At 43.0% G+C, this 11,876-nt stretch overlaps 2 protein-coding genes across 3 annotated transcripts; one reads left to right on the forward strand and one right to left on the reverse strand.

Moving 5' to 3' along the window:
• Nucleotides 1–682: 682 nt before the first annotated feature.
• On the forward strand, nucleotides 683–6,523 carry LOC133465058 (dual specificity protein phosphatase 26-like). 2 transcript variants are annotated; one of them, XM_061747452.1, is made up of 4 exons: nucleotides 683–883; nucleotides 1,005–1,188; nucleotides 3,964–4,178; nucleotides 4,380–6,523. In XM_061747452.1, exons 2-4 carry the CDS (start codon nucleotides 1,013–1,015, stop codon nucleotides 4,595–4,597), a joined length of 609 nt encoding a protein of 202 aa, XP_061603436.1. In that variant the 5' UTR covers nucleotides 683–883; nucleotides 1,005–1,012; the 3' UTR covers nucleotides 4,598–6,523. The 2 variants fall into 2 exon arrangements, with proteins under 2 accessions (XP_061603436.1, XP_061603435.1); XM_061747451.1 differs by having other exon boundaries at nucleotides 684–887.
• A 1,094-nt stretch (nucleotides 6,524–7,617) lies between these two features.
• Nucleotides 7,618–10,236, reverse strand: ppiab (peptidylprolyl isomerase Ab (cyclophilin A)). The gene is made up of 5 exons (XM_061747453.1): nucleotides 10,075–10,236; nucleotides 9,485–9,515; nucleotides 9,312–9,400; nucleotides 8,444–8,616; nucleotides 7,618–7,973 (listed from the first exon to the last, which is right to left on the reverse strand). Exons 1-5 carry the CDS (start codon nucleotides 10,141–10,143, stop codon nucleotides 7,838–7,840), a joined length of 498 nt encoding a protein of 165 aa, XP_061603437.1. The 5' UTR covers nucleotides 10,144–10,236; the 3' UTR covers nucleotides 7,618–7,837.
• Between the last annotated feature and the right edge of the window lie 1,640 nt (nucleotides 10,237–11,876).

The following is an 11,876-nucleotide window of genomic DNA, read 5'->3' on the forward strand; positions in this document are numbered from 1 at the left end:
TTCACGTCAAACAAATTGCTGTTTGAGGTCATAATTCATAATTCATAATTCATAATGGCTTTTCTCCGGGCACTCCGGTTTCCTCCCACATCCCCAAAAACATGCATGCTAGGTTCATTGACAACTCTAACTTGCCCGTAGGTGTGAATGTGAGTGCGAAGGGTTGTTTGTTTTTATGTGCCCTGCGATTGGCTGGCGACCAGTTGAGGGCGTATCCCGCCTCTCGCCCGAAGATCGCTGGGATGGGCTCCAGCACGCCCGCGACCTGCGTGTGGAGAACCAGTACGGAAAATGGATGGATGAATGTTTGTATCATTTATTTATTTATAATATCTTCTTGGGGATTTTATGTATCTTAGTTTTGTTTTGTTGTGGGTTTTTTTTTTTTTTCATTTTTCTTGTTTTGGTTTTATTTATGATATGGTTTTGTATATGATGTTATTTCAGTTTTTTTGTGTGTGTTGTATTTATTTGTATAATTTAAATGCATTCGTTTATTTTTGCCTTTTGGATCTTTTTCTTTTTTGTTGGACGTTTCAATTTTATTCGGTTGTATTTTCGTCTCTTGCTTTGACTGGCTGGGATTTGGTCAGTTGAAGTTCGCGTGCCCGTTCGGCAGGGGGCGGCAGAGCGCGGCGGCGGCGGCATCGGATGACGACGACGTCATCGGCGTCATCCTCGGCTCGCGAAGCTGAAGATCGGAAGACCGGAAGCCATGTTGTGATGTCCGAGAATTTGTCGACGAGAACCAGAGCCAAATGATGATGATGATGATGATAAAGGTAAAATGGAGGCGATGAAGATTTGATCGTGTCGCTTCCGGCCTCCGTTTGAGTGAGAACGACGACAGCAGAACGACGTCGACGAAACCCAACAAACACATGCAGGTGACACACACACACACAAACACACGATCGCTCACACGTATTGAAAAAACACACGGATGACCAATGATGACCAATGATGACCAATGACCGTTTGGGGGGGCGGCGTGTGCCTTTCAGGCTGCCGGATGGCGTTCGCGTCTCGCTTCTCGCGCTCGCGCAGCACGTCGCCGTCGCCGTCGGCCGCTCGCCGGCGCGAATCTCCGCCCGTCAGCGTGTCGGAGCTCCAACGACTCCTGAGCAGCGGCAAGACGGCCTGCAACCACGCCGACGAGGTCTGGCCCGGACTCTACATCGGAGATCAGTTAGTTCGCACACCAACACGGAAAAAAAAAACATCGTCCAGTTGTGTGGGAAATGTGGAGCTTGAAGCCCCCCCCCCCCCCCCCCCCCCCCCCAAAAAAAAAAACATTGTTCGAGAAAATGTATTTTTGTTGTATTTCTCCACCAAAAATGGTGAGAAAATATACAATTACAGCTGCAACTAACGATTATTTTAATAACCGATTCATCTGTCCATTTTGTTCTCGATGAATCAGATAAAAACAAAAGATTTTTAAAATGTCCAACCCGTTATTCAAAATGAGGACACGATTTCAAATAGTCAGAGTAGAAAGTGCACAAATTCAGCAAGCGGGAGGGCCGATCGATGAATGGGCCGATATTCGCCCTTTTAAAATCGGCTGATGTTTTGCCGATATTGATTTCTTTTGACACATTCTTCTTCTTTTCCTCTGGGCTTGTCCCGTCAGTGGTCGCCACAGCGCATCGTCCTTTTCCACGTCAGCCCATCTCCTAGCATTCTCCTCAATATACTTACTCTCTCTCCTCTGGACGTGTCCAAACCATCCAAGTCTGCTCTCTCTAACTTCGTCTCCAAAACATCTCAGCTCGGCCGTCCCTCTGCTGAGCTCATTTCTAATTTGATCCAACCCGGTCACTCCGAGAGCGAACCTCAACCTCTTCATGTGCTCTGCTTCCTGTCGTCTCTTCAGTGCCACTGTCTCTGATACGTCCATCATGGATCTGTCTTCTAAACTAGCAGAGACTCTTCTGTCACATAACACACCTGCCACCTTCCTCCACCCGTTCCGACCTGCTTGGACCCGTTTCTTCACTTCCTGCCCACACTCCCCATTGCTCTGAACGGTTGACCCCAAGTGTTTCAAGTCCTCCGCCCTTGCTATCTCTTCTCCCTGTAGCCTCCCTCTTCCCCCACCACCCCTCTCATTCATGCACGTATATATTCTGTCTTACTTCGGCTAATCTTCATTCCTCTGCTTTCCGGTGCATGCCTCCATCTTTCTAACTGTTCTTCCACCTTCTCCCTTCTTTCACTGCAGATCACAACGTCATCAGCAAACATCACGGTCCATGATTCCAGTCTAACCTCATTTGTCAGCCTATCCATCACCACTGCAAAAAGGAAGGGGACTCAGGGCTGATCCCTGACGCAGTCCCACCTCCACCTTCAATTCTTCTGTCACACCTCACCGCTGTTCTGCTGCCCTCGTACATGTCCTGTATTATTCTAACATCTATCTAATCTGTGGTACTCTTTCTAGGCATGAAACCATAGTGTTGCTCGCAAATACTCACTTCTGTCCTGAGTCTAGCCTCCACTACTCTTTCCCAGAACTTCATTGTGTGGCTCATCAACTGTATTCCTCTATAGTTCCCACAGCTCTGCACATCACCCTTGTTCTTAAAAATGGGCACCAGCACACTTTTCCTCCATCCCTCAGGCATCTTCTCACCCGCTAGAATTCTGTTGAACAAGATGGTCCAAAACTCCACAGCCACCTCTCCTAGATGCTTCCATACCTCCACAGGAATGTCATCAGGACCAACTGCCTTTCCATTTTTCATTCTCTTTAATGCCTTTCTAACTTCCCCCTTACTAATCATTGCCACTTCCTGGTCCACCACACTTGCATCTTCTCCTCTCCCTTCTCTCTCATTTTCCTCATTCATCAACTCCTCGAATTGTTCTTTCCATCTGTCCAGCACACTGCTGCCACCAGTCAACAAGTTTCCATCTCTATCCTTAATCACCCTAACCTGCTGCACATGCTTCCCATCTCTAGCCGTCTGTCTGGCCAACCTGCGGCGATGTTTTTCTCTTTCTCTATTGTCCAACCTGACAAACATGTCAACATACGACAATACCTTTGGCTCAGAAGACACAATTGTCTGCGATTCATGTTTTTTGCCAAGGAAAATCATTTAAAAAAGCTGAACTCAATATTTTATTATAATATAATAATATTTTTTAAATGAAATAATTCATATTTTTAAAAGAGAGGGGGTATTTTTGACAAAAAGGTCATATTTCTGGAGTAAAATTTCAGATGAGAACTTTGATGTTTTTATCAAAATGAATATTTTGGTAAACAATATACAACTTGGCGGCACGGTGGCCGACTGGTTAGAGCGTCAGCCTCACAGTTCTGAGGACCCGTGTTCAATCCCTGGACCCACCTGTGTGGAGTTTGCATGTTCTCCCCGTGCCTGCGTGGGTTTTCTCCGGGCACTCCGGTTTCCTCCCACATCCCAAAAACAAGCATTAATTGGAGACTCTAAATTGACCGTAGGCATGACTGTGAGAGCGAATGGTTGTTTGTTCCTATGTGCCCTGCGATTGGCTGGCAACCAGTTCAGGGTGTACCCCGCCTCCTGCCCGATGACAGCTGGGATAGGCTCCAGCACGCCCGCGACCCCAGTGAGGAGAAGTGGCTCAGAAAATGGATGGATGGATGGAATATACAACTTTAATCTCATGAAAATGTTTGGAAAAAATATTAGTTTATTTTTCCTGAAAAACAAATATATTGATCTCTTTTTTATTTAAAAAAAGTCAATTTGTTGAGGACAAATATTACAAAGTTTTTTAAAATGTAAGTAAAATGTAAATAGCCCTAAAAAATATGAAAATGAAAATATAAAATTAATTATAAAATATTTTGTAAAATGCCTTAATTCTGGAAAAAAAAAAAAGAAGGAAATCTTAATGATGTGTGTGTGCTCGCACGCGTGCATGTGTGTGTGTGTTTGTGTGTGCGCGTGCGCTTGCGTTTAGAAACATGGCGTCGGACCACCGTGAGCTGGCACGCGTGGGCATCACTCACATCGTCAACTGCGCCCAGAGCAAATGGCGCGGCGGCGGCGCCGACTGCTACGCGGGCATGAACGTGACGTACTTGGGCATCGAGGCGCACGACTCGCCCGCCTTCGACATGACCAAAAACTTTTATCCCGCCGCCGACTTCGTACACAAAGCGCTCACCAGAGGAGGTGCGCGTGTGCGTGGGTGCACACTACGTGTGTACACTCACAACATGTATGTGCGCTCGCATGTGTGTGTGTGTTTACAGTGTATGTCTTATTTATGTTCGTGTGTACACCCCACTGTGTGTGTGTGGGTGTGCGTAATGATTGACAGCTGATTTGTCTTCCAGCGGTTGTAAAATTGTCCTTGTGGTGGTTGTTGCGCAGGCAAGGTTCTGGTCCACTGCGCAGTGGGCCTGAGCCGCTCGGCCACGCTGGTGCTGGCCTACCTGATGATCCGGCAGAACCTGACCCTGGTGGAGGCCATCAAGACCGTCAAGGACCGCCGCGGGGTCACGCCCAACCGAGGATTCCTGCGCCAGCTCAATGGCCTGGACGGCATCCTGCGCGAGAGTCGCCGCACGGCCGACGCGCAAGTGAGCTAATGCGGAGCTAATGCTAATGTCACAATGTGCGTTAACGCCACTGAAAATCAATTCGGCTACTAACTGCCAGGATGATGACGACAGGCGCAATAGTGCTCAGTCAGGTTTTCGCTAACTGCTAATGCTAATGAAAATGCTAATGTGAACTAATGCTCAGCTCCCAAATCATCCTTGACAAAAAAAAAAAACATTTCACAATTACCTCCAGCATCGTGTCGTTGACACGTTTCTTTGTGACGTTCCGTGTAATTCCACCGCAACAAACAAGCAACCAAGTTGTGGAATTGGTGTTAAAAGTGTCAACGTGGATTGACATATGCTCATTTTATTGTTTTACTTACACCAATAACAGAACTAGAAGAGTTATGGAGTGTTTAGCAACAGACGTTAACTTGCAAGTAGCATAGCACGAGCAAACCAGGTTTCTTAAGATGGAATGCTAAAACTCAAAAATATTTATGGTAAAAGGTCTTATTTTCACAGGAAAGGACGACACAAATATGTAAACATTTGACAGGAAATGCTATATGCTATCGTATTTTTAAGAGCAATGGTATATTAGTACAGACAAACTGTTGCTAATAGCTAACGTTTCCACCAGACATTCGCGTGACATTAAAATGTATCACATGAATGATATCAGCTACTAACTGCCCGGGTGAAGACGACAGGCGCTAAAGTGCTAAGTCAGGTTAGCGCTAACTAGTGCTAATGCTAATGAAAAACAATAAGCACGAGCTCATGCTCAGCTTTTGAATCAGCTTGACCCAAAAAAATATTTTTCACAATTACAATGATATATTTTTGTGACATTCTGTGTAATTTCACCGCAACAAAGAAGCTAACGACAACAAACATAAATCAGTGTTTACAGTGTCAAATACTTATTTTATTGTTTTTCTTCATGTGCTTGTCATTTTTGAAGGAAAACGCATCACAAATATGTAAACATTTGACAGGACATTTAACATGTCCACTGGGCATTAGCATGATATCAAAACATTCCATATGCATGAAATCAGCTACTAACTGCCTGAATGATGATAACAGGTGCTGAAGTGCTAGGTAAGGTTAGCACTAACGGCTAACGCTAATGAAAAACAACTTTAGAATCTGCTCAACAAAAAATAGATTTTACGTTACGTTATCACATGTACTTAGGCATCGTGTTAGTTATGTTTTTTTTTTTTTATTTGCTCCATGTGACTTCACAACAACAAAGCTAGTTAGCTTAGCGATAATGTAAACAGTTGAATTTATTTAATCAGGAGTGTATAATGCTGATTTTGTTTTTCTCCACAACTAACACCAGATGGATATTAGCTGCTGACATTCGCTTGAACATAGCATAGCACAAGCTAATCTGGTTTCCCGCTAAAGCTAATCAACACGCTTGACGTTTTCACACAAACCCAAAAAAAAAACGCGTCACAAATACGTAAAGCATTTGATGGCGAATGCTAACTGTTAGCTTAGCAAAGACTAATGAAGTGTTTTGAAGAGGAGAGCTTGTTTGTTAGCATGTTATCTCCTGTGTTGTTGTGGTTTGTTGTGATTTTAAACTGCCGATGTTAATGTTTGTGTTAGCTGGCCACCTGGGGACCAACATGTGACCTTTGTGTCCTTTTATCCATGTTAGCATATTTTCCTATTTGTAATAGTAAAAACTGTGTCACAATTTAATTTTAACTTGAACGTTAATAGCAAATGTGCTCATATTGATGTGTGGATGTCAAAACGTGTTGTCTGGTTCTGTGTTGTGATTGGTTGCCTCTTTATATCGATTTACTTTTTATTTTCCATAAGTATTTTATTTCTGAGAACATTTTTGATTTCTTGTTTGCCTTATAGACTTTTCCTTCTATGTTGAACAATTTCTATTCCAAACTGCCTGCTCTCAATAAACTTTTCCTTTTGGTCAAATAATTTTGTTGCCTTTTCTTTTCCATTATGGTGAACATTTCATATTACTAAAAAAGGTTTCTATCCTTGAAAAAATATATAATTGTATTTTCATATGACTGTCTTGAAAATATATTTTTAAATAACGATTAATCCCAATTTATTGTAGAGTAGGAATGTTGGTAGGTAGGACAGTAAAACTATTTTTTAAAAAGTCCCATTCCCAACCATTTTGTGACTCTAGCGAGAATAAGGACAACAGGACCAACCTGACGTTACTTCGTGGGTGCCTCAAGTGGTGAACAGGTGCAGTGCTCATTACCTTTGTAACTTATAAAAAAATAACTTACTGGCGCATTGCGATCACTTAAAAAAAAATTATATTTTGGGGTTTGTTTACAGGAATGATTTTTTCTGTATTTAAAAAAAATAATAATAAAGTTATTTCTCAAGTGACTGCAATACACTTTGTAATTCACAACCTTTTTTTTTTTTTTTAAATGTTCACTTTGGCTGAGGAGAAAGGGATCGCTTTTATGTTCATTTTTAATTAGAAAAATGCAATTTCTTCTTGAAGCAGAATTTTTATTTGAAGTGGCATTGAAAAGAGGTAATACTATAGCACATCTGCCTCACAGTTCTTAGGTTGGGGGTTCAAATCCATATCTCGCCTGTGTGGAGTTTGCATGATCTCCTGTGCCTGCGTGACTTTCCTCCCGCACCCCAAAAACCTGCGTGCTAGGTTCATTGAAATACTCAAAATTGCCCGTAGGTATGAATGGTTGTTTGTTTCTATGCACCCTGCGATTGGCCGTCGACCAGTTCAGGGTGTACCCCGGCTCTCGCCCGAAGATCGCTGGGAGAGACGCCAGCGAGCCACCTGAGGAGATGCGGTACGGAAAATGAAAGAACTTTACAGGTTTAAATTGTAGTGGTACAATCCCCACCAAAAAACATTTAACCAAGACTTTTTTTTTTTTTTTTTTAAACATGACGTGAATTTTGTTACAGTGAGTGATTAAGCCATAAGAGAGAGGGGAGAGAGAAAAAAAAAAAAAAAAAAAAAAAAAAAAAAAAAAAGTTTAAAAACTCAAATACAACATTTCTCAGAAAAAAAGTGAAAGATTTACAGTGGCTTTTATTTATTTAAAAAACAAATTTTAAAAAAAAATCAAATTTCTGACCATTTTGTTGCTTAACGAGAATTGATGTGACTTCCTAGCCAAAGGTTCCCCCTGGTGGTGAACATGTGTAGTGCTGTCATGAAGAAGACGCCACACATCGGGTTGATGTAGTTTAGTGACAACACAAAGCAGGCGTGCAGGGGGCGCTGTGGAGCTACTTGATCTGGCCACAGTCGGCGATGACCACCTTGGCTTTGGGGTCCCCTTTGGAGCTCCCAAGCTTGTCCATCTTCTTCAGCACATCAGAGCCTTCCAACACCTTCCCGAACACCACGTGCTTCCCATCCAGCCTGCACGGAACGCCCTTAGCATTAGCATATGTCCAGGCCGTTGAAGTTTTAGGACATGTCTATTTTTACATATTATACAGCAGTGCCTTAATTTACCAAGTTTCACGAGTTACAAGCGAGCGTCAGATACACCCAGCTTAACGTAAAGGGTATTTCAACACAAACACGCATATGGACAACAACGCAAAGAATGACTAATATTACCGTAGCTTACTGAATCTCTCGCCATTATGCTGCCCCCTAGTGGCCACAGGCGCACAGCAGAAGGAGCCACACAATCAATTCATTTAAAAAGCATGAAATGTGCAACTGTTGAATTTTTCCACATTCTATTTATGTCATGACTATGCTTTTAGAAAATGCAATACTGTAGAGTGTCATTTTTCCTATTAAAATACATTTTATTGGAATTATTTTATTATTTTCTTTTTTTAATACACGTGCGCACATGTGGGCACAGAGCCGCTCACCAATCGGTTTCCGCCGTGCAGAGGAAGAACTGCGAGCCATTGGTGTTGGTTCCGGCGTTGGCCATGGAAAGCGTCCCAAAGCCGCCGTGCTTCAGCGTGAAGTTCTCGTCGGCGAACTTCTCGCCGTAGATGGACTTGCCTCCCGTCCCGTCATGCTTGGTGAAGTCGCCGCCCTGAGCCGTGCCACAACGTTAGTGCTAGCCGCGGGGAGGCTGCAAAACTACACAGACGGGTCTTAAAAACAGCCAAAAAAAAAGGCTGCATCCGACTACCGGAGGCAAATACCTTGTGTCTTTCTGACACACTAGGCAAATAAAGATGATTCTGATTCGAAGGCGTGCAAAAATAAGTATCTCAGAAGGACAAGATTGAAAGCATGCAAACAATCTTAGGATATGGGTGCTAGCCAAAGATAGTAGCCGTGTCAAACGACGAAGGCGTGAAAACAATTTCGGAAGATGGAAGGCTGCGAAGAACCACGCTAAGAAATGCGACAAAAAGAAGGTCACGGTTGAAGGCCATTGAGGACGGCCGTGACCCATGAAGAGGTTACGTTTTAAGGCATTTTCTTGGACTCAAGGAATGGTGCAATGAATCCTTCAAAAACATGGAAAGATGAAGAAATCTTGGGAGTACAAGTGGTATTGAAGGACACAAGCAATGCATCTCCTGATAATTACAAAAGAAGGCCACATTTGAAGGTAGCCAAACAATTTTGTAACGAGTGCCATTGAAGGAAAGTAGCGACACATGGGGGGGGGGGGGGGGGGGGGGGAAGAGAAAAAAATATAAATAAATAATAAAAAAAAAAGATTGCATTTGAAGGCACCTTTCAGATGCAGTGTGAGGTTTTCCGAGCGCATAGTACCTGGCACATAAAGGCAGGAATGATGCGGTGAAAGGTGGAATTCTTGTAGCCGAAACCCTTCTCACCCGTGCACAGCGCCCGGAAGTTCTCTGTCAAACAAAGTGTCAGTCAACGCTGTGGTTCAACTTTGTCTTGATTGACAGATGCTCATGCAGAAGCACAAGCTTCCCTACCGGCAGTCTTCGGTACTACGTCTGCTCGAAGCTGCAACACACAACAAAACAGTACGTTACGAAATCCGGCCGCCATTTTTTTTTTGGGTACCCGGAAATGGGCTACGTGAATGTAGCGGAGGTCCACCAAAATCGCGTTGTCTCATCATTTGGTAATACTTGTTCTTTTCAAATTACGCTGTTGGGATTTTCGTGTTTTTATTTTTCAATTTAGATGAGACTTTCTGTGGTTCTGACAAAGATGAAAATGTGCGTCTCAACCAAGAAGAAACATCCGGGCATTTCCCTACGTTCGGTCACACATTTCCTAATGATTTAGATAAATTTCTGGAAACATGAATTTGCAACTTAAAAAGTGTAATAAAATCCTTAAGCGTATATTTGCTTCACTGTAGAGACATGACGTCACCTCTTCGTGTTTGGGGTTGCTTCCCCACCATTTCTTCATGCAGCTATTTTTGTCGTTTTTTTTTTTAATGCATACAATTTACAGTACGTGCCGGACAAGACGCTATCAAGAGGTACTTTTTTGGGGGGGGGGGCAAATAATCCATAAACCACGTAAAAACAATTCTACTTAACGTTATTACCTCCATTGTGATCCTGCCCGCGCTGGCGCCATTAATTGTGATGTCAAAGAATACAACAGGGTTTGCCATCTTTTAGCCCAAAAGAAGCCGATTATTCCTCCTTCCGATACAACGAGGGAGCTCATCTGACGACAGAGACGAATCCAGACTACCTTTATCCACTCCCGATCGACGTCGCCGCCCTCGGGACCCAATCACAGCCGGGGTCTCGGAGAGAACTAACCAATCGAGGCGACGGATGAGCTGGTTTAAGGGTGAAGTCGTGACGCTCGACGAATAGAACCGCAACAGTCTGCGCGGGCGGAGCAGCATGGAAAAGCTATACCTTCAAACACGCGGCGTTCCATGGTGTTCAAATCAAACGTATACACACACATACGCGCGAGTTTACTGTTAAACGTTAGCCGGTGACAGATTCGTCACATACAAATGACAATTATTAGGACGTGTCTGACTTCAAATAAATTAAGTACATGATCTATTTTATGTTTTTACTTATAAAAGGAGCATTTTACAGAAACAAAGAAAAGTTACGTTTCTTAAAGGAAACCACAAATGTTAGGCGACAGCAGATTCACTGTATTTTTCCATTATTTCATTGCCTTTTTTTCTCAAGGCATGGAAATGTTGCAGAAAATACTAAATATTATGACTACTTCTATCGTGACCTAATCTGCGGGTCACACTTTTGACTTTTCGACAAAAACGTCTTTGAAATGATAAATAATTTGTGTTGGGCTGGCATCTTTGTGTGTATATGATTATTCGCCATCTTAATGTGCTCTACCCTGATTGGTCGAGCAGGCAGTTAAAAAGCTTAACGTGGGAAACAAAATAAGACGTTTGTTGAAATAATCAAAGTGGTTTTAATCCTCATTTTCGAGCTCCAGCAAATGAACAAAGCAACCGCAGGTACAATCAATGGTAACAATGATTACAAAATAAATAGAAAAACAATGGCAATTAAATTGTGTGTATGTGTTAGAAAATGTGCAATAGTTTACATCTTAAAAACGGGTTTAATAGTAAATTTGCAGTTCAGTCGTCACTCCCCCCAACCCCCAAAGTGAAAGTCGACATTTTTGTTACTGTTGTTTTTCGGACCTCAAGTGTCTGTTAGAAAAAAGCTTGTGGGGGGGTCGACACGGATGAGAAATGAACTGGAAGAAGACGACGACGACGACGACGACGAAGAAAGGCAGAGCGAAGAAAAGACGGAAATATTCACATCGACGTCACGGGGCGGAATGCTGCAATGCGGGCGTTGTCATAGTCGTTCAACAAGTTCGCCTCAAATCGGGAAAGCCGTTTGAAAGCTCTTTAACTTCCAGCTTAAGGTCCATGTACTAGTACACTAATAGCCAGTAGGACAACTATGTTACTAGTGAGGCAGAACTCTGCACGAGTTGACATCCATGCCCTACGAGTACAACTGGAGAAGTGCTAAATGTAAACCAGAAGCATCTTCTAATGCCACTAGCACTAGTAGCATTTAGTTGACAACTAGTGCACTTTTGCCTCACTAGTCACATGTAGTTTTTGTACTAGTTCGCTGAAGTTGTCCTACGGACCTTAAACAGGTTATCAAGGATAGCACTTTAAAAAAACTTTCCACATTTCAGGGCACTGCTAGAACAACAATGGCGCACTAGTAAAAAAATGTTTCCACGACTATGATATTTCTGCACATTAGTAGGAAAACTACGTTACTAGTGAGGCAAAACTCCAAGTGGGCATTTTGAGCTACTAGTAGGATCCAGGAGGCTACTAGTGCATGATATATGCCTGTAAATCGGGCCGAG

This window comes from Phyllopteryx taeniolatus, chromosome 15 (genome assembly GCF_024500385.1).
Source record: "Phyllopteryx taeniolatus isolate TA_2022b chromosome 15, UOR_Ptae_1.2, whole genome shotgun sequence".
Taxonomy (NCBI): domain Eukaryota; kingdom Metazoa; phylum Chordata; class Actinopteri; order Syngnathiformes; family Syngnathidae; genus Phyllopteryx; species Phyllopteryx taeniolatus.